Here is a 25488-nt window from a genome sequence, read left to right on the forward strand (position 1 = left end):
CAGGTCCCAGCAGGTCCCGGCCACCTCCTCCTCCGGGACCTCCGGCCGGGCGGGGGAGTCAAGCGGCGAGGAAGCCGTGCAGGGGGTGGGGGCGGGGCCGCAAGGAGATCCCGGAAGTGACGCGAAGGCGGAAGTCCCGCCCACTCCGGCGGAAGTCCCACGCATCCGTCCGCGTTCCCTCGTGTGTGGCGGCTGGCATGGCGCACTACAACTTCAAGAAGATCACGGTGGTGCCGTCCGCCAAGGTAGGCGGCCGCGAGGGCTCATCCGCCCTCGCCTCTCCCTGCCGGGGGACTGGGAGAGCCCGGCCCGTAACTCGGGGATGGGACAGGGGTCGCCTGCTCCGGGCTGCCTCTCCTCCCAGGCCACGTCCTCCCAGATGAGGGCCCTCCGGCGTTAGGGGTTCCCCCAGGCAGCAAGGCTCCTTTTTCAGGCCCTTGCGTCAGGCGTCAGGGTCCGTCCCCAGGGGTGAAGGTCCGTCCTCAGGGGCCAGGGTCCCTCCTCAAGGGTGAAGGTCCCTCCTCAGGCGTCAGGGTCCGTCCCCAGGGGTGAAGGTCCGTCCTCAGGGGCCAGGGTCCCTCCTCAGGGGTGAAGGTCCGTCCTCAGGCGTCAGGGTCCGTCCTCAGGCATCAGGGTCCGTCCTCAGGGGTGAAGGTCCCTCCTCAGGGGCCAAGGTCCCTCCTCAGGCATCAGAGTCCATCCTCAGGGGCCAGGGTCCCTCCTCAGGTGTCAGGGTCCTACCTCAGGTCCCAGGGTCCTTCCTCAGGGGCCAGGGTCCTACCTCAGGCGTCCGGGTCCATCCTCAGGGGTGAAGGTCCGTCCTCAGGCATCAGGGTCCGTCCTCAGGGGCCAGGGTCCCTCCTCAGGGGTCAGGGTCCTACCTCAGGTCCCAGGGTCCTTCCTCAGGGGCCAGGGTCCTACCTCAGGGGACAGTGTCCCTCCTCAGGCATCAGGGTCCCTCCTCAGGGGTGAACGTTCGTCCTCTGATGTCAGGGTCCTTCCCCAGAGGTGAGTGTCTATTCCTCGAGTGTCAGGGATCTTCTCCAGACCTTGGGGTCCTTCCTAGAGAGGAGAGGTTCCTCCCCAAGAGGTGGGGCGGGTCAGGGAAAACTTCGTGAAGTAGGTCAGACTTTTGAACTTGGTCTTACGGATTCCTAGACTCCGCTAATGGAGGGGTTAGGGGAGGTCTCTGGGCTTGATGTCTCTGTTTGCACTGGGTACACGAGCAAGAGTGTGTCCGTTCTCAGTCACTTTCCACATCTAGGTTTACTTATTTAATGTGCTTCCGAAGTCAAAGATACGTGGATTGAATTGCAGAATTTTTTCCCTTTAATATTTTTTCTGGTTTATGCTTGAGTTGCATGACTAAAGTTTCAGAGGGTTCTAGGTGTTGGAAGTACAGGTGAGATTAAGAAAGTGTGGGATGAGGCTCCTTGGGTGGCTCAGTCAGTTGCATGTCCTACTCTTGATTCGGCTCAGGTCACAATCTCAGTTTGTGGGATCGAGTCCCGCATCACACTCTGCACTGACCATGTGGGATTCTCTGTCTCCCACTCTCTCTGCTCGTCCCCACTCGCTCGTGTGTCTCCGTGTCTCTTTTCCTCCAAGTAAACATTTTTTTTTTTTTTTAAATATGGGATAAAATTTATTTAGGCAGCCATCCGCTAAATGTTTTTTTTTTTTAAATTTTTTTTTTCAACTTTTTTTTTTTTTTTTTTTTTAAATTTTTGGGACAGAGAGACAGAGCATGAACAGGGGAGGGGCAGAGACAGAGGGAGACACAGAATCGGAAACAGGCTCCAGGCTCCGAGCCATCAGCCCAGAGCCCGACGCGGGGCTCGAACTCACGGACCGCGAGATCGTGACCTGGCTGAAGTCGGACGCTTAACCGACTGCGCCACCCAGGCGCCCCTGCTAAATGTTTTTTAAAAGCCAAAAACTATGAACGTGAACCAAGTTGGATATAAAAGGGTAAAGATTTAGTTAGGAAAAGTGTTTGTAGTTTAAAATATATGGTATTGTTAATTGTTGGTTTTTGAGGTTTCAGATAAGTGGGTAGAAAATAAACATTTTTGGTGTACTGTCTCTTATTTAATTACAGGACTTTATTGACCTGACGTTATCGAAGACTCAACGGAAGACTCCAACAGTTATACATAAACATTACCAAATTCACCGCATTAGACATTTTTACATGAGGAAAGTCAAATTTACTCAACAAAATTACCATGACAGACTCTCACAGATTCTAACAGATTTCCCCAAATTGGATGTAAGTGATTCTGGGGGACACATATGGCAATATCAATGTGAGCCTTCAGATAATTTATAGCCAGTTTGTGTACTTATCTGACAGATAATGAAGGAAACAAAATTATTCACTGGGCAGACTTTGTGAGTTCATGGCAAAGCTGGGAAAAGAACACAGGTTTTTTTTTTTTTATTCCTTAGTATTCTTCCTTTCCCCCAAACTAAACTCCATAAGAGGGCCCAAAGCTATCTCCGCTACCTTTTTTTTTTTTTTTTTTTTTGTAACTTCTAGGATTGCAGGCACCAACCCACGCTCTATAAACGCTATGGATTGTGAACCTGGCAGCTCACCAGCCTGTATGGGCTTCCTCTTTCCAAGGCTCCTTTGTGGCCTCAGGTTGTAGCAGTGGCCTGAGGTCCACCACTGTTTGTTTCATCAGCCAGTGATGGTCAGTTCAGCACTGTCCTCTCTGTTGACTGGTGGGAAGAAATTGCCTGGGGGAGCTGTGACTTCTGCATTCCGCTAAAAGAGTTGAAGTCTTCATTCTCTAGCATAGTAGAGTTTACCTGTTGATTAAGCCGTGGAAAGCCAAGAGCAGACACTGCTCGTGAAATCCCCGTGTAGGAGAACACTGCTGCAGGGTTATTTGGGGTGGGCTCCACAGTGCAGGGTGAGAGCCTAAAGTGGCCACTGTCCCAAGATAGTCCGTAAAGCTAGGTTTAGCCAGGAGGCAAAAGTTGGTTTATGTGACAAGAGTTTCTTTTATATTTACTTAAGATGACAGTAGTTTGTTTAAAAAATTACAGATGTGCTTAAAATAAGAGTGGAGATTTCTGCTAGCGGACAGGCGCTTAACTTTACACGTGTCTCCTGGGCATGCTGTAGGTGCTCAGTAGAGGCTCGTTGAATGGGTGGATAGTTTGTTGGGAAAGGGTCGCTACCCTAGAAATTACCTAGGAGGAACCAGAAGAGTAAGATGATTGGAAACTGGTGTGATATTTGGAAACACCTGATCTGGGCAAACAAAATGCTTTGAACTAATTAGCACCAGATTTTTGTGGTTCTTTGTAAGAAGTTTTATCTTTTTCATCCTTGGTATCATTTTTTAATACAATACATTTAAATTGTGAACATTGTATTCCTTTTTTCTTTTTTTTTTTTTTTTAACGTTAGCTATCTGAGAATTTTAGAGCAGAAGGTTAGCATAGTTACATTCATGGAATAATTGATATGTCTCAGGTACTTATCTAGGCCCTGGGAACACAGTAGTAATAAGTCCCTGTCCTCATCTAGTGAGGGGAAACGTTGTAAACCTAGAAATCTCTAGAGTTTGTAGCAGAGATCTGAAGGAAACGAGCTGCGGGGCTGCCTGGAGAGAAGCACTGTAGGCACAGAAGCAGCAGGTGCAGAGGCCCCGAGGTACAGAGTGTGAGGTCTCAAACAGGAAGACCCATCAGGGTGTGTGAGAGGGAGGGTACCTGGAGATGAGTCAGAGATGGTGAGTCGGTGAGCCGCCTGGTACAGGGCTCGAGTTCTGTTGTTAGGGAAACCTTCCAAGTTGAGTGTGGGACGTGCCGAGCTTTGACTTCTCTTTTAGAGGATGCGTGGCCTATGGGGTTAGGAGACCACTTGAAGGTTGACGCACCGACGTAAACAGCTGGTGGTGGTTGGAAGAGCTGAACTTGCTCGTAGCATCTTGGGCATCTTGCAGTTGCCATCCATCCAGACGGGGAAGGGGGTGGTTTGGACGCATTGGTCTGAGATTCTGGTAAGGTGTCCGAGCCGAAGTGCGAGTAGTCTGGAGCTCTGTGAGAGGTGTGGCCTGGAGATGTGCAGTGGCACTCAGGAACCCGTCAGTGCCTTTAGATCCACGTGAGGTCACCTAGGAGCTGAACCTGGAGAGAAAAGTGCTCCTAGGAACTCTGATGTTTAGTGTTGGGTGGAAGCATAAGCCAGCGAGGGAGTTTGAGGAGCGGCGAGGGGAGAGAAGAGCCAGACGGTTGGTCCCAGAGGCCAGTTGAATGGAAAGCCCCAGGAAGCATGAGTGGTCAGCTGTCTGGTGCTGTGGAACGCTCTGGTAAGATGAAAGGAGTTCGGGGAGGGAGCTGATCTGCTGAGCCGCTCTAAAGGACTGGTGGGCACGATTCGGACTACACTGGGTTCAAAGGAAGAAGAGCCAGTACCTCTCTGTGACCTTCCTCGAGAAGGGGAGCAAAGGAACGGAAGGGTTGTGGGTTCAGGGAGCTTTCCAACTGTTAGAGCTGAGGGGGAAATGACAGCGTGTTTGCAGGCCTGGTTTCAGGTGTTGAGTAGGAGGGGCAGGGGGTCTGGTGCACAAATGGAGACCTGCAGATGAGGTAAAGGGGGATCGGTCTGGGGCCCAGGCTAGATGGGCAGGCAGAAGTGACCCCTGAACTCTAAACAGTCCTCAGTCAGGAGAATGGACCGGGGAGGAGATCTGGGGTTTGAAGAGCATGGAAAAGGTAGGACACACTTCAAAATTATTCTTCAAGAATTATTGACACATGGGGATGAGAAACCTGTCCCAGAATGACCGCTTTATTTCTGTTTTAGGATATCCATCCATTTTATGCTGATTTGATGAACATTCTCTATGACAAGGACCATTACAAGTTGGCCTTGGGACAAATAAATATTGCCAAAAATTTAGTGGACAAGTAAGGTATCTTTTAATACAGTATCTTTTAAATTATTGCCTGAGGTGAAAAGTATCTTATATCTTTTTATTTCTTTAAGCGTGGCTAAGGATTATGTGCGGCTTATGAAATACGGAGACTCTCTCTACCGCTGCAAGCAGCTGAAGCGAGCCGCCCTCGGCCGGATGTGTACAATCATCAAAAGACAGAAGCAGAGTTTGGAGTATTTGGAACAAGGTACCTCTTTTACGTAAGCAAGGACAGTGTTTAGTGTGTGCTGTTAAGGTACTCGATTCTTGTCAAGAACTTATTTTTAGGGTGCTCTTTTTTGTTTTATTTTAGACCTAACAGGATCAAACCATTCCTTACCCATCCTTTGAGAAACTCTGACAGGCTAGTTATTACTGAAAAAGCAGCTGGTGCTTAAAATGCTTATGAATTACTAGTACAATTTTTTTTAAATGTTTATGTATTTATTTTTGAAAGAGAGAGAGAGACAGTACAATCAGGGGAGGGGCAGAAGAGAAAGACACAGAATCCGAAGCAGGCTCCAGGCTCTGAATCCATGAGCCTTGAGATCATGACCTGAGCTGAAGTCAGAAGCTTAACCGACTGAGCCACCCAGGTGCCCCATAAATTGTTTGTTCTATTAAGAGGACTTGGGGCGCCTGGTGGCCAGTCTGTTAAGCATCCGACTCTTGGTTTCAGCTCAGGTCAGGATCTCACAGTTAGTGGGATTCAGCCTTGTGTTGGGCTCTGTGCTGACAGGGTGGAGCCCTGCTTGGGATTGTCTCCCTCTCTCTCTCTGCCCCTTCCTGCTTGTGCTCTTTCTCTGTCTCAAAAATAAACAAACATTAAAAAATAAATTTAAAAGTAAAGTTTAAAAAAAAATTTTAAGAACTTTTCAATATCTGGGGCGCTTAGGTGGCTCAGTTGATTGAGTATCCGATTTTTGATTTTGGCTCAGGTCATGATCCCAGGGTCGTGGGAACAAGTCCCATGCTGGGCTCTGCACTGAGCATGAAACCTGCTTAAGATTCTGTCTGCCCCTCTCTCACTCACACACATTGTCTCTCTCAAACAAAAGAGGGGCGCCTGGGTGACTCAGTCAATTAAGCGTCCGACCCTTGATTTCGGCTCAGGTCATGATCTTGAAGTTCACGAGATTGAGCCCCACATAAGCCTCCATGCTGACAGTGCAGATCCTGCTTGGGATTCTCTTTCTCCCTTTCTCTCTTTCTCTCTCTCTCTCTCTCTCTCTCTCTCTCTCTCTCTCTCTCTGCCCCTCCCCCACTCATGCATGCATGTATGTATGTATGTGTGTGTGCACACGCACACACTCGCTCTCAAACTTTAAAAAACTAAATAAAATAAAAGCTTTGCAATATGTGTTAGCATGAAATTGCCACTCCAGCTTTGTTACATGATAGTTTAATTAAAGAGGACGGTTCTGAATTAAAGTAGTATTTCTAATGAAACAGGTATTTGCCTCTATACATAGATTTTTACACTGAAGTGTTCTCGAGTCCTTTGGGTTTGTTCCCCCTTTCCTGACATCTTACAAATGATTTGCGACAAGCTTGTAGTACTTGACTGCTTTGCCAGTGCTTCCAGGGATCTGTTTTGTTTAGTCTTGAGGGTGGCCTCATGGTGTCACCGCCTTGCAGATGATGCACCTAGTTGTTGCGTGGAACTAACCCAGTGCCTTGGCAGGAAGTGGTGGCATGCACACTTGCTTCAAAAATGCTTTCCAAATATCCCACTTAGTAAGAGCGGTCTGGGCACCGCTTAGATGTGTGTTTCTGGCCCCACTTTTGACCTATTGAATAGGACTGTGGGTACAGCCAGAGTCGGGAAGTACGCTGCTGTGTGCTATGGTGCCTCTGCAGGCAATCTTTTTTCTATTCATACTTTTTCTGTCGCTCACATTATAAATGTTGGAGTGGGGTTAGTATAACCATGGGCCAGGAGTACAGCTATGTGAAGCAGTCAAGCAGAAGTTTGAGTTTCTTAATTGCTCTTAAGAAATCAAGCACATGTTATTTCCCACAGTGCGTCAGCATCTGTCCCGTCTGCCAACTATTGACCCGAATACGAGGACCCTGCTCCTGTGTGGGTACCCAAATGTTGGCAAGTCCAGCTTCATCAATAAGGTTAGTACGTGTCTGGTGATAACACAAGTGACCGAGGACCTGAGACCCAAGGGCTGCTATGTCCTGCTGTGTGGGCTGGAGGATAGCCAGCCGGTTAGTCTGTCAGCACTGTTGCCGCCTTAAATAGCCGTTTACTTGAAGGGAGGACTGACGCTGTCTGAATCTAGGTTTCGGCTGCTACTTCTGTTCTAGTATGCATTCCATAAGTTTCTAAGGGATTTGAGATGTTAAGTCCGGTTTTGTTAACACGGAGAGCCTTTCCCAGGACGTACTGTCTCAGCCTCATCTGGGGGTGGTAGTGCTGGGGGCGCTAGGGTCTACCGTGGCAGGCTGCACTCGCTGAAGTGGGCTTCCTGAGGCACTACGTGAATGTCACTGGTTGATGTGTCACTGCTCACATCAAGCATTCGGTCCCCGTAGTGGGAAGTGGCTGAGTTGCTCTTGATTTGACTGAGTTCATTAATTGGGACTCGAGGGTGCTGTTTATTTAGTAACTTGGTGCTTCAAGACCACTTGGCTGAGTTTGAGGGACTTGAACAGAGTAGAAACCACACGTAAAATGTCGGTTCATAAATAAGTAGATAAAATAAAATGTCAGTTCACAACCAACAACAGCTCAGGTGCCAGACAACGACAGTTACATATGTGTGGTGCTTGCTGCCAGGAGCACTTCCACTTGAAGCCCATTTGCAGGTTTTTATCTTGTCCCCGAGTTGTGCTGACGTGACAGGCTGAAGCTCTGCGGTGTCTGGGCCGATGTCTCAGATGCTCGTGAGCCAGTGCTGCGGCACTAAGCCACTGGCCACTTGATTAAAATTAAACAACAAACAGTTCAGTTCCTACGTTGCACTGATCACATCTCGAGTTCATGGGGAGTTGTGGCTGGTGGGCCCCGCACCAGCAGTGTAGATAGAGCAAGTCTGTCTTCACAGCAAGTTCTGTGGGGCATTAGTGGGGCTGGGGTGGAGCAGAGCAGAAGCTGACGGGTACCCTCCTGGTGCTGGGCCTTCCTCCCCTCCCCGTCCTGTATTTGGACTCTTGTGTCCTGGCCTCGCCTGGTGGCATGAGGAAGTGGAGCCTGTCCGTCTGTCAGCAGCAGCTTCTGACCTCAGGAGTGTAATCATGGGAGCTCTCTCGCTCTCCGTTTGGTTGTTTGTCTTACTGCCGAGATCATTAGTCTCCATAACGTACAGGTGCCACGTTTACCTTCTTTGACCGGGAATAAGGTTTGGAGCTCGTGTGATTGTGGAAGTTTTCGTCGTTTCGTTTCAGGTGACGAGAGCCGACGTGGACGTCCAGCCCTACGCATTCACGACCAAATCCCTGTTTGTGGGGCACATGGACTATAAGTACCTGCGTTGGCAGGTGAGCGTTCCCACCGTCAGACATGGGGCTCACGTCTGGGTGGTTTTGTGAACGGGGTTTGATTTTGGTGGTCCCTGAAGAACTATAGTCTCTCCCCAGGTCCCAGTACACTTACAGGAAGACTCCGAAGGGGTGGGACAGGTTCTCGGGGTCACCAGGAATGTCCTCATGAAGAAAACTCCCAAGCTTCGCGGCTGCCCGAGTGCAGTGCTTGTTTTTCTGTGAGAACTCGGGAAGCCGCCAGCTGCCAGAGCAGATGGCTACATCACGTTAGCAGTGGTGCTTCTCATGAAACCAGAGTCTCCTTGTCGTTTCTGACCCTGTCCTTAGAAAGGATGTGCATTAGCCACTTAAAAGCATGGGGCAGTTTCCACAGTTGAATTTAATTTTGTAAATGATAAAGTCATTCCTAACACCTGGGAGTGTTTGCCAGTTCTGTTCTCTCTGTCGGGGCACCCAGTAGGCTGAGTCAGTAGTGTGTGTGACTCTTGATCTGTAGGTCATGAGTTCTAGCCCCATGTTTGGCATAGAGCATATGTTTAAAAAAAAAAAAAAAAGGGGGGACGCCTGGGTGGGTCAGCCGGTTGGGCATCTGACTTCAGCTCAGGTCGTGATCTCACAGCTCGTGAGTTCAGGCTCCACGTCGGGCTCTGTGCTGACAGCTCAGAGCCTGGAGCCTGCTTCAGATTCTGTGTCTCCCTCTTTCTCTGCCCTTCTGCTCGTGCTCTCTCTCTCAAAAATAAACAAACATTAACAAAAATTACTTTAAAAAAAAGAGAGAGGAGTCCTTTTCTGTAGGTCATTGACTGGTTCTTCAGTGAGCTCTGCAGGGTCGACTCATCCCCCCCTTTTTTGTAATATTTAAAGAATAGGTACTGTTCCGTCATTGCTTTTTTCATTATGTCAGTTGGGAGACCCACGTCTTATTTACTCGTATTGAGAGGGCCGGGTTGGGTATGTGAGTCACCTCCAGGATATGCTGGGCAAGAAATTTGTGGGTATATGTGCTTTGAAGTAACAGACTTGACGCTTAGGTTGTTGATACTCCCGGGATTTTGGACCACCCTTTGGAGGATCGGAACACCATTGAGATGCAGGCCATCACGGCCCTGGCTCACCTGCGCGCCGCGGTCCTGTACGTGATGGATCTGTCCGAGCAGTGTGGGCACGGGCTGAGGGAGCAGCTGGAGCTGTTCCAGAACATCAAACCTCTCTTCATCAACAAGGTGCGTGTGGGGACGGGTGTTTGCCGTTCATAGCCTGTGCCGCGAGGATAATCATTTCATTTTTTTTCTTCCCTGTTCCAGCCTCTTATAGTTGTAGCAAACAAATGTGATGTGAAGCGGATAGCTGAACTTTCTGAAGACGATCAGGTAAACTGTCTGAATGTTTTGAGTCTTACGTACTAATTCTAAGTTTATTCGCAGACAACCAAAGCTGAGAAGGAATTTCAGCAATACTAGTAAAGATTTTTATTCCACAGTTGAGATCATTCCCTCAGTGGTTTGTTAGTGGCAAACTACACCTGACATTTTCTGTCCTCTGCTCTTGGAGGCTGTGCAAGTACCTGTGCATTTGGCAGGACGGCGTGTTTAACCCCGGAAAGGTCTTGTGCTTCTTTAGGATGCGACTGTTCTCCGACCTTGGTGCCTGGAGGATGCAAAGCGCCTTCAGACGGGCTTTGGCCCTTTGGGTCTCTGCCGGCTGGTTGCCCAGAGCCGTGCTTCCAGAGGAGGTTCCGGGGGGGGGGGGGGGGGGGTCAAGGGGGGGGGTCACGTGCCTGCCACACACATTTGTGGGGGAAATGAGTTTGGGAGGTAAGCATGGAGTGAATGATGAAGAAGGGGCACCTGTAAACTTGCCAGAACTGTGAGTACATAGTGTTCGCTGTGTTTTCCATGAGGCAGGTAAGGTGGTTAGCCCTCATTTTCCACCCACACTTGGCCCCGCAGCTCTCTGTGATAGGCACTTTGGGGATAACTGCCTGGAGAAGGTTGGCACTAGTAACAGGTTCTCAGATTCTTGGACGCACCCGGGCCTACAGGGCCAATCTGGGAGGCACCCTGCGTGGTGGGTGACACTCGAGTTTTAAGAACCAGTGCGCTAGAGTAATCTTGATGTGGCTGCGTCTCCTGGGGCATGTGCCACCGACCAGCTCCGTGTAGAGGGTCTCTTCCTGGCACCTCTGTCTCATGCTGGCTGGACGTCTTAATACCTGGTGAGAGGGTTTTAAACAGCTGTACTGGTTTAATGGGCACTGCAGCATGTTCATCAAGTTACTAACTAGGTAACCACTGATATCAGAGAATTCACTTGTTTGAAAGGACTCAGATCCCTATTAAGTAATTTCAGTTTTTTAGGTTAATCACTTTGGAAGCTGCAGACAGGGTTTGGGTTGTGACGACCAAAGGTTAGGGTGAGTGTTGCACCAGGTGCTCAGGCTTCGGGTTGAAATGTGTCTGGGTTTCACCGTCTGCCGGCCGTGATGGGGTGAGGTCTCCATCCTGGAGTCACTGGTAGCAATTGCTGCATTGCTGGGCTACCAGTCAGTGATGTCATCAGGCAGATTGAAAAATCTGAAAGCCGGTGGGTGGCGGATGCCATTCCGATGTGACTGTTGGGTTAACACTAGGGCGTGGCCTGCAGCCTGCCCTGTGTATGCTGTCCGTGCTCTGACCGTGGGAGCGGCACCATGTGAGGAACATGGTTACGGCTAGCTCAGGTAGAGGCACAGTGGCTTGCATCACGTGCTAGTCGGTGGTGGGGTTAGCTGTCAGACCCTGCTGTTGCCCAGGACCACTGCTGTTTCCAGGAGAGGAGGAAGTCTAACTGGTAAGTGGGAGCCTGTAGTAAAGGTGTTTGACCTTGTTCGTGAGCAGCTTACCTGTCACAGGATTGGCCCCCTACGTCTGAATGAGGTGGCCTTGGTGAAGAGCTACGCAAGTGAAGCCCCTCCTTTGGAGTGCAGTGATTATTCATTTTTGTAGTGTTTTCTAAGGAATTCTCTTAGGCTTCAGACTCTATGCATTTTACTTAAAAGTAGTATTGAAAACATCTTAAAAGTTTTGTATCTTGTTCCTTTTTAGAAGGTAACATCTCACAGAATGTTCCAGAGAGCCTCTGGTTTGCTTTTGTAGTCTGGTTTGATCCTCCCAGTAGTATTTTCTTTGTCACAGAAGAATATGGGGGGGGGGGGGGATCAACATTTTGGGGAAACGTCCTTTAGAAGAATTTGCAAATGAGCCACGGCCAGGCTAATTCGCATTTCTGATCCCTACATGAAGAGCAGTAAGAGTTGTCTGTAGGGAAGTAGAAATAAATAATGGCTCTCTTGTTTTCCTTCTGTCTCTGCAGAAAATATTTGCAGATTTGCAGGCCGCAGGATTCCCCGTGATTGAGACTAGCACCCTGACGGAGGAAGGGGTTATTCAGGTGAAAACTGAGGTCAGTGCTCCATCCACACCTATACTGCCTTTCTCGTGAGAGGTGTCTGCCGTGGGGAGAGGCTTTCTGTCCAGGTTGGAGAGCGTGTGCGCCACACTGAGCCCTGGTTTCCCCCATCCCGCCCAGTCCAAACAGGGGGTTTAGAGGGATGATCTGACTCCCTCCCCGGGGGGGTTGAACCTCGTGCACAGCCTGCTGCCCTTCTTGACCTGCCGGGATGTCTGTGCCAGCTGTACTGTGAAACTTGTTCAGAAGCAGGGAAAAAAAACAAGAAAAGAGACATTTCCTGTTAGATTTCATATGCGATTCTGATCATTTTACGTCCTTTTTATTTTTACCTGAAAGGAAAAGAGATGGCAGGGTCTGATGCTGTTGGTTGGCTTGGCGCTGTTGCTCCAGGGCCCAGGGTGGGCCTTGAACCTGGCTAGGGAACACGGCGCGAGGGTGACTGGTGGTGGAGGCAAGCCCAGATGGGACATGGGGTGCTGCCCCAGCTTGGGCCTGGCCTGGGAAGGGAGAGGCCTGCTCCCTCCTGAGCGTGTGGTCTGCCCCCGGGGGGTCACCTGGATCTTGGGGTGATCCCCAAGATAGCACCAGTGGACGTGACTCCTGAGGAAAAGCGCAAAGTGGGACCCAAAGCTTGGAACACAGTCTGCTGGTTATTGCGGAGTCTGGTTCCTCTCCCACACCCCCACCTCCAGCCCGGAAGGTGGGTGCCTTGTGAGTCATGTCCCGTTTTCTCACCTTCCCAGGCTTGTGACAGGCTTCTGGCGCATCGGGTTGAAACCAAAATGAAAGGAAATAAAGTGAATGAGGTGCTGAACAGGCTGCATCTGGCCATGCCAAGCAAGAGAGATGACAAGGTGAGGCTGCCCTTCCAAGGAACTTGGGAGCGAGATGCCTATGCCCTCTGTCCGCACACACCAGCACCTGCCTCATGCAGGGCTCATGGGTGAGGCTCACGGGCGCCGTGTGCGCACACACCCACCCGTGTGGGCATCACAGTGGGCTTGAGTTTCTCGTCCAGAGTAACAGTTGTGTCCTGAAGTATAAAAGTGCCAAGGTAAAGCCTGCTGCTCGCTCCACCAGACATAGTTACTGGTAACTGTCTTGATGTTCCCATAAATCTTTCTGGTGTGTGAGCATATTTTTAAAAAAATTTAAACATAAACGTGTATTACATTCTTTAAAATTATTCTGTTTTCTTGCTGTTACAAACAGTGCTCTGTCGCATGTCTTTGTGCATAAGTCTTTTATTTGCAGAGTGAGTTTTCAGTAGGCCATTGAGAATGACATTGTCCCCCAGAAATGCCTTCCTGGGATATGCTGCGCGTCCCCTCATCATTGGCTGCTGTCAGTTTAATCGATGGTTCCTTTAATGATCAGTTCAGGCAAGCATTTTTTTTTATTTTTGAACAATTTATTTTTGAATAATCTCTACACCCAACATGGGGCTTGAACTCACAACCCTGAGATTAAGAGTTGCAGGCTCCACTGAGCAAGCCAGCCAGGTGCCCTGCCAAGCCTGCATTTTTCATGTACTTATTGGCCTATTAGTTCCTCAGGTCATTTATCTTTTACTCGTTTAATTTATAATTTTTATCTTAAGGAAATCAGACTCTCATATGTTCTTTTTTAAATAGGCTTCATGCCCAAATTGGGGCCCTTTGTGGGGCTCAACTCAACAACCCTGATACCAAGACCTGAGCTGAGGTCAGGAGTCGGGTACTCAACTGACTGAGCCACTCAGGCACCCCCAGACTCTTGTATGTTCTGTGGATTTTTTTTTTTTTTTTTTTTTTTGTCATTTGCTTTTTGATTTGGGTTTTCTTTCTCAGCTTCAAAGAGATTATATGTTTTTAATATATGCTATGAATATTTAATAATTTTCTAATATATGCTATTAGCTAATATTAATATTTTTTTACGGTAACTAGGTTTTGTGTCCTGCATAGAAAGACCTCCCGTTCATTCCAAAAATATCTTGATAATATTTTTCTCCTATACTTTGTCCTGTACTTAATTATCTTAATTTTACCTGTTTTGAACAGAAGTTTTTGCTCAGTCTTGCATTTGATTTGTTCTTAGGCAGCAGGTGGAAGCAGCCACCCAGCTCTGTTTTTGCCTGGCTAGTCCTTAATCTCAGGACTGAGATTCGAATACTGTATGTTTTTGTTGACTTCTTGTATGGACTTGCTTCGTGTCTAGATTTCTGTTGTCTGCTTTGTTTTTCTCTTGTATCATTTCTTTTGTTCATAATTTTCTCGAGAGTCTTGGTGTTTATTTTTTCTAGATAAACTTTGGATCAGCTGTGGAGTCTTCCTGGTTTCCGTGCCCAGCTGGCCCTGCTCCGCCCCCCAGTCTGTTGGTTCTGAGTTGGTCTGGCTTCACCTTGCCCTTGCAGACGGAGAGCATGCCTCTGGCTTTTCACTCTCATGTTCCTTTTGCATTCAGCAAGGTGTTTCATGTCACTCTTTCTGGTGATGTCTCCTCAGGAAAGGCCCCCTTTCATCCCTGAGGGAGTGGTGGCGCGCAGGAAGAGAATGGACATTGGGGAGCCCAGGAAGAAACGGGTAGGTCTACTTTCGCGGGTGCAGAAGGCCATGTGTGTGCACTGAAGGTGTCCTGGCCTTTACCGTCAGGCTCTGTGACCACAGCTGTGGCTGACGAAGGCCCCTTCCCTCGTGAGTGGGAGGGAGGTGGCTGTGGACACTGCGTGGATGTGAGCCGTAGAGCCAACCGGGAATAGCCGGGCTGCACAGGCATTAGAGGGACGGGCTCTCAGCTTGGAGCAGAGGCTGTCTCCTGGGGCAAGGGGGTGCCTGGCGTTCATGCGCCTGGAATGCCAGCAGGAGCTGATGAGAGTTATCTGTTCTTTGGTTTCAGGAACGAGACCTTGAAGTAGAGCTGGGAGACGACTACATCTTGGACCTTCAGAGTAAGGGCCAGCATCCCTGTCGGGACGCTGTGGGAGGGCTTCAGTGCCCTCTTGCCCTGTGGCTGTGCCTTCATCTCTTTCTTAGAGATGAGGCTGTGTGTGGGTGGTTCTGTGGCTTCAGGAGGAGGGTGGTTTGCAGCGTGCATGGTGCAGGTGCTGGGGCCACTGCTGCCTTTGTCCCCCCCTGCCCCCGCTCGGCCCGTGGTCCCAAGGTGCTGGGCGACCCAGGAGGTATTTGGAGACCCTCTGCTGTGCTGTTCTGAGGTGTTATGTGCAGGCGCTCTGTTGTCTTCATGGAGAGATGTGTGTAAGAACTCATTTTGGGCACGTGGTGCTTGAAGGTATTAAAAACTGCAGTGAACATAACTTTTTTTTCAACCTCAGAGTACTGGGATCTAATGAACTCTTCTGAGAAACACGATAAGATACCCGAGATCTGGGAAGGCCACAATATAGCTGATTACATCGACCCTGACATCATGCAGGTTTGTGTCTCCTGTTGTATTATGTGATTTTTTATTACTTCTGTGTCCCTGATCGCACAACCACAGCTGTCTGCCCGGCCATACGTGCTGCCCTCGTTCCTTATGCACCGTGAGCTTCTCCAGCCGTCACTAACAGCCTCTCCCTCCAAGGCTCTGCTCCCTGTGGGGTTTCGGCCACGGCCGCCTCTGTGGGGCAGGTGCGTTCCGGTGGCCACGAGCCCCTGTCCTCCAACCCAGCCTGTTCTCCTCTCCTGGAGCTTTGCTTAGCCTGTGGTGTCCACGGGTCCTTTCACTTTAAAAACAAAACTTTTCTTAAGCCCTGGGTCCTTCTTTCATTGCTCTGCTGCCTTTCTCTCCTCAGCGAAGCTTTTTGAAAAAACAGTGTTTCCCGTCAACACTCCCTCATTTTCTTCCCGGATGCTGCCCTTGTACCATTTCAGTCTGCGGGTCTCCAAGGAGGAAACCCTACATGAACCTCCTCATCCCTGTTCCTGTTCCTCCTTCCCTTGAATCTTCTGTACTCTCTGGTGCTTGGTTCTCCTCCTTGCCTGTGTCCGAGCTGTGCACCTGTGCTCTGCTCACGCACGGTCCATGCTCCTGGCTCAGGAGCCAGGTCACAGCCTCCTTCACACTCTACATGTGCCTCCTCGTTGTTGCTCTCTGGGTGACGTCCATTTTGAGCCTGTGGGTTCGCAGCCTGCGACTGGCCTTGCCCGTTCCTGCCCACCTCCCTCCCTCCATGCTTTTCACATCAGCCAAGGCATGGCCGCATCTGACTGCAGCATTGCTGTCAGGGTTTCTTTGCTTGGTTATAGAGTGTATTCGTGCATACATAATTTGTTCATTTATTTTCTAGATTTTATTTTTTAAGTAATCTGTATACTTAGTGTGGGGCCTGAAGACAGAACCCTGACATCAAGAGTCATGCTCCACCAACTGAGCCTGCCGGGCGCCCTGTAACTTCTTTTTATTTAAACTGTACAGCCAGCGGTGGTGTTGGCTTGTGTTGGCTTGTGTTTGAGGATGGCCTCAGAATGGATAAATGGGATATTGGAGACCTATGTCAGCTCACATAGATGAGTTCTTAGTTCTTCAAGGACGGAGGTTCTGTCCTGGGTCTGTTGGGAGTGCTGGGGAACGAGGGAGGTGTCATGTGCACGTGTCCCCTCGATGTCTGGAGTGAAGAGAAGGAGACAACATAGAAGCGCTCACGGGGTGCCGTGGGCTTAGTGCTGCATGGTCTTCATTTCCTCCCAGATGCCGTTTGCTGGGAGCTGAGTTCTGGGGCATCCTGTGTGGGGCCAGGCGCGGGCGCTCACTGCCCCCGAGAGGCACATGAACGTGGCTACACTCACGAGGTTTTCATTGTTGAGTTTGTTTAATTCCTTTTCAAGAAATTGGAGGAGTTAGAAAAAGAAGAAGAGCTGAGAACGGCGGCAGGCGAATATGACAGCGAATCCGACAGCGAGGACGAGGAGATGGTGGAGATCCGCCAGCTGGCAAAGCAAATTCGGGAAAAAAGGAAGTTGAAAATTCTGCAGTCCAAGGAGAAGAACACACAAGGGCCCAGGATGCCTCGAACCGCTAAGAAGGCAAGTTCTGTGCTTCCAGAGCAGCAGGACGGGTTTCTGCAGCTTTGGATTCTTGCACAGCCCTGCTAAAAGCAGCATGTCAGCCTAGACGTGGCCATGGGATTGCACGTACTTGGTTTGGTGATACGTACTGACTTTTGAGGTTGGTCGAGCCCTGATCTTTTTATTGTGCTGATGGCACCCTTCCTGCTGACATCCAGGCTCAGCATTGTTGGGTTCAGCCTCTCTGCAGTTGTGCAGATTGAGGTTGTGATTCGTAATTTGTGACAGTAAAGCCGTCATCTAACATGTTCTTATTCTTCAACTTCTTTACTAGTTAGTGCTCCTCTTTGCAATTTACAGAAACCTAACGCAGGGCAGCTTAAATCCTCAGGCAACATGTTAGCTCCTGTGACTAGTTAGGACAGGGAGAGTCACACTTCAGGCACAAATGGGTCAAATGATGTCAGAATTCTTTTCAGTCTCTGCTCCATCTTTGTAGGTCTGTTTCTCTCCTGCCCCATGCTTTTGTCAGGGCGGCAGGTGAGGCCAGGTCCTGTGGTCACCCTCAAACCACAGGATGTGACAGAAAGCGGGGGGTAAGCTTCCCAAAGACAGGATGATGGTTAGGGCAGATACCTTTCGCATTAGTGTGTCTGAAGTACTCTTTTCACATGATGGCAAATGAGTGGTTCCTGGTAGGCAAGACCTCCATCTGTTTCCCCAGTGGGGCTCAGTGGGTTTGGGAGAAGCTGCTGTCGCTGGAGTCTGCATCTTGGGGCATGTCATGTGACCTCAGCGTCCGTGATCCTTGCATGCAGAGCCCCTTGCAGAGTTGTGCAGAATTCAAGGTCGTGAAGTGTATGTCATCTTGCACATAGTCACAGCCTGGGAGATATTGGTTTCCGTGGGCTTCAGTGAACTGTCCAAAAACATGAACATGGGCCCAATTAAAAGATAAAATTTCTAAAAGAAATGTATCCTAGATAATTGTAAAAGGTACATTTTCCTGTGAAATTTTTTTTAAGCATCTTATCAAACTAATTTTTCTGAAAACATCCCTTTTCCCCTGTGTTCAGGTTCAGCGGAAAGTCTTGGAGAGTGAGATGCGCAGTCTCGGTGTTGACATGGATGACAAAGACAATGTAAGTGCATGCACATGGTCTCAGTCACATACGTACGTGGACATGTACAGCTTTGCCTTAGAAAACTAGACTCTTAGAAACCTGGGGGGTTACAGATGTGATCAAAGAAGAGATATGAACTTTGAGTATGTCTGTTGAGGAGTGTCGCTGGAAGTGGCTGGCTGAGAATGGAACGTGTTTGTCCCACTGCTGTCCATACGCCCCGTGGGACGGCTCAGGACACTCAGCTCAAGGGACTGTGCTGCTGATGCAGGGGTGTCTTCATCATACTCCATTCTTGTTCACCACGTGAGAATTTAAGAATGCCTTGCACACTCCCATCGTTTTGCATTAAAAGCCATCCCTGAGCATGGGACTGCTCCTGGGCATTACGGTGATGTTTCAGTAATAACATCAATGATGTGAGGTGGCCTCTGCACTTTCTTCTTTCTCTCTCTCTCTTTTTTTTTTAATATTTCATTGTGTATGTATATACATCGAATTCTGTTTCAGGTTAATGAAAATACGAAAAATACCAGAAACAAGAAAGAAAGAAATCACTTGTGTTCACAGTGCACAAAAATAATCTAGGTTAACATGCCGTGTGTATCTTTTTATTTAATTTTTTCTGCAGAGGGCTTTAATCTTTGTTTCTTTAAGATGTAGTTATAACCATATTCTGTAGATCGTGTCTATATTTCACTGATGTATAAGCAAATTTTTTTGTTTTTTAAAGTTTATTCATTTTGGGAGAGAGTGAGTAGGAGAGGGGCAAAGAGGGAAAGTCCCACGCAGGCTCCATGCGACAGAGCTTGAGCTCAAAACTGTGAGATCATGATCTGAGCTGAAATCAAGAGTTGGACTCTTAACCAACTGAGCCACCCAGGCGCCCCAAGCATTTTTTATTTTGGGGTAATTTTTCACATTTTTTTGAGTAAAAAATTTTAGTGTCTTTTAGACCTCAGTTTGGTTGCTGTTCAGAAATTCATTTGCTGTTTATATGCTAACTAATTTGGATGTAAATTAAAAAAAAAAAAAAGAATTTATTCACTGTTATAATTGAAAATAATAATCTTCAAAGTTATAGAACTCAAAAAAAAAAAGCATTAAGTACTGATTCAAAAGACAGTTACTACAAAATACCTGAGACTTTTCTGTAAATGATTTATAAAATCCAGAAAATTTGGAACAAATATTTGAGAAAATTTTCAACTTACGTTGTTATAAAAGGAAGAATTTTCAACTTATGTTGTATAAAAGGAAGAATTTAATAATCCTATTATATATAAGGTATTTTTCTAAATGACATACATATTGAAAGATGTATCTATGAAAAAATAGAATTTTAACTATGGTTGCATCTGAGGTCTTATCTCAGTTGTGAAGATCATATCTCAAATGAAATAATCATCAACTCTTATGAAATTTTACATGATGGTAATGAACTTAATATTAGTTTATCCACATAGATGCCCACTTTTACTTTTAAAAGTCTTAGGGCAAGCTTTATTTTAAAAGTTAACTTGCCAAGAAATTTCAACAGAGTCAACTTTGAGAGCAAAGTATATTCCAGAATAGGTTGATAACATACTAATAGCTGAATGATAGATTTGGAATAGTCTGAAGGGAAAAAGCAAAAGGTACAGGATATTTTACAATGTAGAAAATAGGAAAGACAATTCTTCAGTTTTCATAAAACCATTTATTTGGCATTACTGTAAATTCAACTCAAGCCACTGAGTTTAATTCAGAGAGCCAATACATGAATTTCTCATTGTTTGAAGTTGACATTCCATCTAAATGACACTATTCACTACTAGTAAAATCTGAGTTTCCAATTTTTTTTTCCAATTTTATATGACATAGTCTTGTCCATCCCAATTATGAAAAATATGCAGGGAAATATTTTAAATGGTCTCATTTCTGTGTTCAAAAATCTATCATTATACTTCAGTAATCTTACATATTGCCAATTTTCATCTCCACAAACAAAACAAAAAACAAAAACATAGTGGAGAAAAAAACTACTAAGAAGAAGGAATATACTACACATAAGTAAATGAATAAATATCTAAGCTTATATTTAGCATGTCATTTTGCCTCTGGGGAACATGAGAGAGTTTGAGTGTTGTTAGGAGGTTACTGTTTGTTTATCCAGCCACTAGTCATGAAATCTCTAACACTGAATAATCATCACATACCAATTCATTCTGTTTGGCTCACTGAGCATTTTGCGTGATGTCCCTGATGTGTCCTCCACCTCTAGCACATAGACTATGTGGGCCCATTTCCCTCCAACCTCCCTTGTCCACTCTTTTTAATGCTGTTTAATCTTAAAATAATTCTGATTTTTTAAATTAAGTTTACTAAATTCTAGGTGTACACTTAATATTTAGCTTCAATATTGTCAAATGAATTTTCCAGAATAAAATACTAAATCTGATTTTTAAAAAATTCATTTGCTGTTAACTCAGAATATACGGTGATGTGTAAGAAATACACAATAAATTGGAATTAGTGTCTGGTAAGAATACAAATTGGAATAGAATGTCAGAGAATAAAACATAAGCTTATTTTTTATATTTTTTACTTGAACTTGGTTCCAAGTTCACTTGGTGACTGAAGTCTTCATGGAGCATCTTAGGTTCTGTTTAGCGACCAGATACATGAGGGTTTGTTGAGTCAACACAAGACGGGCTTAGGTTGTAAATAGTTCAGACCTGTTTTCCTGGGAGCCCAAAGACTAGAAGGGGTTTCAGATAACTATTGGAATTCTGGTCTTTTTTTTGGATGAATTATGCTGGAGCATATTCATTTTTGTCTGAAATAACTTTTTCATATTCTGGATTATTCTTTCAAAACATTCCTAGAATTGGAATAACCAAAATCAAAAGAAAATTGTGTTACAGCTCCTTTCCAAAGGGGTTAGACTAATTTGGATTTTAATTAGCAACGTTTGAGACTACACTGCTAGCCTGAAGCATTATTTTATTTTATTTTTTTAAATGTTTTATTTATTTTTGAGACAGAGCATGAACGGGGGAGGGGCAGAGAGAGAGGGAGACACAGAATTGGAAGCAGGCTCCAGGCTCTGAGCCATCAGCCCAGAGCCCGACGCGGGGCTCAAACCCACGGACTGCGAGATCGTGACCTGAGCCGAAGTCGGACGCTCAACCGACTGAGCCACCCAGGCGCCCCTGAAGCGTTATTTTAATGAACATCTGTTAGCGTCTGATTTCTGACTGTTCGTTTGTGCAGGCTAACTGCCTGCGCTCCTGTCCAGGTGTTTTGTTGTTCTTTGGGGACAGGACATGGGTGAGTGAGGCGCCCACCAGCGCGAGCACAGCGGCCTCTCCCAGGGGCAGGCTTTGCTTCGCCTCAGCGCTGAGCTTCCTGAGGGCTGTCCCTGTGTTCAGGTAGATAGCCCCAAAGCTGGAGAGAGAGGACACACTACAGCAAAAATAGCAGTTAGGATGCTAGTTTTACCACCTAGGGGAAAGGACAGCATTCAGGAATGGCCAGCGTTAGGTAAACGGTTTCTAATGGAGTTACAGTTGCTTGTAACATAAAGCAGCCGTGTTAAGTGAAAAAGTACGTTTGACGAATAATGTGAAGTTAACTCTGTGTATGTGTGTGTGTATTTTTTTTTTTTTTTAATGAGTAGCAGGCAAAAGTTCATTAGAGTATAAGAGAAGATCAGAAAGGAAGAATAGTATGAAATCTCTTTACAGAGAGGGGACATTTGAAAGTGAGTGCCCCAACTATGTATAATTTTAAAGAGCTTTAGTTTATTTGATAATGTCATTAAGAACTCCTGAGTGTTCTGTCTCCTTCTTGGTGTGATTTCATCTGTCACCAAGCCTGGGAGCCGGGCTGGGGTCAGGCAGCACTGAATTTGCTGTTTATGCTTCCCAGGCCCATTATGCAGTCCAGGCCAGAAGGTCCCGGAGCGTTACAAGGAAGAGAAAACGAGATGACTCTGTTCCACCCACATCAGTAACCCGGAGCCGCAGCTGCTCTCGGACTCCACGGGATGTCTCCGGCCTTCGGGACGTCAAGGTTAGTCCCCTGTGATATGCAATAAAAAATAGTGGTCTCTACTGTTGATGACTCCAGGGCTCAGGGCACATACCCGCAGCTACTGTTTAGAAGGTGGGGACCGTAGGTGGGTGCTTGTGCCCCTGAGAGACAAGCTGGGTGTTCTGGACCCTTCCCTAGGTGTACCATTCCTTACTGCTGTCCTTTCTCAGGGGTAGACAGAAGCATGGTGTCATAGGGCACCAGGTGGTCTGAGCCGCAAGCCAGCCATGCGGGAACAAGCTAGGAAACAGTGCTTACTCAGCACCTGGAGTCCCAAGCCCCCACCTTACAACCAGACCCTGCAGGGATCCAGCCCAGAAGGAGCTGTTTGGGTCAGTCTTTTAGGAAAGACATTTTGGATGTACACAGTCTCTTTTGCTGAAACTATTTAAATTAAATGAACACAAAAATTGTTAGTTTCAGCATTTTGAAAATTCAGATACGAGAGAAAGTCTGTATATAAACTGGCCAACAGTCTACTTGATGGAAACTTGGGGTTTCCTTTCCACCATGCCTTTTCCTTCTAGAAATCTGGATTTTAATACTGGCATTATCATTTGTCCGATGTGAGTATAGTTTCGTGGGCTGGTTCTCTGTTTTCTTGTGTGTCCCTAAGAGGGAGTTACAGCAGATGTCCCCTAATCTTCCAGGTTCTTCTAGGCACAGAGCTTGTCTAGAAATAACATTCATTCCCATCTTCATTCTCATTGTGCAGACAGTTGAATTCCTGCAGACACGGTGGGCCACAGGGGGACTTGCCAGCACTTCTCACAGAGTAGATCTGGACACTTAAGACCTGCTCTTAACTGGTAATGAAAAAGCACACAGACACTCAGCAGCTAACGTGTGTCCTTTTGCTTTCCAGATGGTGAAGAAAGCCAAGACTATGATGAAAAATGCTCAGAAGAAGATGAACCGCCTGGGAAAGAAAGGAGAAGCAGACAGACATGTGTTTGATATGAAGCCCAAGCACTTACTCTCCGGAAAGAGGAAAGCCGGAAAAAAGGACAGGAGGTAGAGTCCTCTGCAGCTGAGATGGTTTGGCTAGACTGTTAGTTTCCTGGTCTGGTCCAGTTTCACGAAACGGGAGTCCTGGCTATAAACTGAAAATTGCGATGACATACCTGACGGGCTTGTTGCTTTGCTGTATGTTGGGGTGTGCAGGTGTGGGAGACGTTTGTCACCGCAATGATGGTAAGGTACCTTGAGCCAACTGTGGTTTCTGCATTTGTTGGGGTTCCGATGCTTCAGGTCTGCAAAACTGGAAAGATTGATTGATGCAATTTTTGTTTTGATGGAGAAGAATCTTACTTTCTTCTGCAAGAGGGAACTTTGGTTTGTGTATGTGTATAGTCTCGCAAAGAAAGCATCTCCTTGCAGACGTGGGCAGAAGGTTGGCGGCCCTGCCCTGCAAATGTAAGAGTGAATGCCAGTGCTAGATTATTTTCTAGTTTTTTTGTACAACATGTGCATCGTTGCAATCTGTTTTCAATTAGTTTATCTAAAATAAACTTCTGAAAGAAAGTGGTTTTGGTTGATTTAGGTTTTTTTTTGTGTTTTTTTTGTTTCTTGGGTTTTTTTGTTTTTTTTTTTTTTTTAGTTACAAATCACTGTCAATTTGGTCAAATGAAAAGGGAGAAAAATTCTTTCGTTTTTCAAAACAAAACACTTTTTTGTGGGGTAAAATGTTGCCTCAGGCACTGTAGCAATTGAGCTGGGCATCCCCTGCTGGGGGAACCCGGAACTGCATATGTTCAGAGAAGCAGACACCCTAACACTCCCGCAGAATCCCCTCCTGGGCTCTGTTTTCAGTTACTCTGAGTGGAATTTGTGCCGTATGTGTCAGCTCAGAACCCCCACAGACAGTGCGATGTGGGAAGTTAGTGTGTCAGAGTATTAAGTGCTTAAAACATTTCTTGACCTTAAAACAGTGCTGTTGTCACCACTTCCCACATAGTCTCAGGGAGCGCGCCTCCCAGGGCAGAGCACTTGGTGACTGTGCGGTGTGGGACGGGCTTCTGTCTTCTGTAATGTGATGACATTTTCTTCTTACAGCACAGGTGTGTCTAAGAGCTGCTGCATTTTGGGGATACAAAGTAAGGTTTTCGTGTTACGTGTGCTGAAAAGATTCGTTAAGATCTCATTAGGAGAAACAAACGCATGTGCTGTTGGGGAAGCCCCAGGAGCCCATCTCTTCGCAGGGGCACAGAGAATCTGCCTGTGGTAACTGTTCTGGAAGTCAAGTCTCTCTGGAGGCTCATGTCTTGCAGGGAAGAACTAGGCTGGGAAATCCGTTAATTTTGGTCCGTTTTAGCCCTTATGTCTTAATGTTCACATATCCCCCACCCCAGCCCTGTGGTAGTCACTGTGGCTGCTTGTGGGTGTCGAAGTGGGTGCTAGGAACCTTGTCCCCTACAGATTGGGGTTCTAGGTTTAGACTGTGGATTGCTGCTTTTGGTGGCGGAGGTGTAGACAGGGACAGACTCCCATTCTTATAGTCCCATCCCCTGAATCTGCTTCAGGGAGTTTAAAAGGCCAGTTCTTATTTCTTTTTCTTTTGTATTTGTCCTGCTGTACTTCTTTTGTGGATCAAACATTTAAGGATTAGGACTTAGAAGATCAAATGCATGTTCAAGGGAATTTGGAACAATTGCCCAGGGAAGGACATGTACTCAGAGAAGAACTGAGACGACCTCGAGTTTTCACCTCTGGCTGGCATGGCACACCCTTACAACAATCAAAAAAATCCAGCCATTCTGGTGAAGGGAGAGTATCTGATTTCCAGAGTGACCACATGATGAGATTCAAATGCCCAGTTGTTAGCAAAATCACAAGTTATACTTTAAAAAAGCAGGAAAGTAGAATATGGCCCATTAAAGGAAAAAATGCTGTCTCTTAGGAGGATGAGATGGTGGACTTTCCAGACAAAACCTTTAAAACAACCATCATAAAGACACTCAGTTAAAGGAAAACATGCACAGAGTCCGGAAAGTGAAGTATGAACAAAATAGAAATACCAGCAAAAAAAAGAAAAAGGTGCCCCCAGTATCCTGGAGCTGGAAAGTGCAGGTAACAAAAACAAAAAGATAGATGGGATGATGTCAAATCTCTGTGCTTCAAAGGAAATAACAGTGAAAAGGTAGCCTTAGGAAATGGGAGAAAACATTTGCAAGTATTTATCTTATAAAATTAATATCCAGAACATTTAAGAGACTCCTACAACCAACTACAACTATCTGATTAAAAAATGGGCAGAAGGGGTGCCTGGGTGGCTCAGTCAGTTAAGTATCTGACTCTTAATCTTGGCTCAGGTCATGATCTCAGGTCCTGAGTTCAAGCCCTGCATTGAGCTCCATGCTGGGCATGGAGCCTACTTAAGAAAAAAAAGGTGTACCAAAAACCATAAAATACCTAGGAATA

At 46.8% G+C, this 25488-nt stretch overlaps 1 protein-coding gene across 1 annotated transcript; it reads left to right on the plus strand.

The window, feature by feature from the left end:
• The first annotated feature begins 151 nt into the window (after positions 1-151).
• Positions 152-23592, plus strand: GTPBP4 (GTP binding protein 4). The gene is made up of 17 exons (XM_007097296.2): positions 152-245; positions 2102-2272; positions 4826-4929; positions 5009-5145; positions 6961-7061; positions 8334-8426; positions 9461-9652; positions 9734-9799; positions 11781-11870; positions 12623-12733; positions 14366-14443; positions 14757-14808; positions 15193-15293; positions 16688-16885; positions 17944-18009; positions 21904-22047; positions 22934-23592. The coding sequence occupies exons 1-17, from the start codon at positions 198-200 to the stop codon at positions 23084-23086; spliced, it is 1905 nt and encodes a 634-aa protein (XP_007097358.2). The 5' UTR covers positions 152-197; the 3' UTR covers positions 23087-23592.
• Positions 23593-25488: the final 1896 nt, after the last annotated feature.

This window comes from Panthera tigris, chromosome B4, assembly GCF_018350195.1.
Source record: "Panthera tigris isolate Pti1 chromosome B4, P.tigris_Pti1_mat1.1, whole genome shotgun sequence".
NCBI lineage: Eukaryota > Metazoa > Chordata > Mammalia > Carnivora > Felidae > Panthera > Panthera tigris.

Bases quoted from the DNA above. Each gene is read 5' to 3' on its own strand.
- GTPBP4 (XM_007097296.2), top strand. From the start codon at position 198: ATGGCGCACTACAACTTCAAGAAGATCACGGTGGTGCCGTCCGCCAAG. The intron at 5,146-6,960 runs GTACCTCTTTTA...TATTTCCCACAG, and splicing joins TTTGGAGTATTTGGAACAAG to TGCGTCAGCATCTGTCCCGT. The intron at 15,294-16,687 runs GTTTGTGTCTCC...TTCCTTTTCAAG, and splicing joins TCGACCCTGACATCATGCAG to AAATTGGAGGAGTTAGAAAA.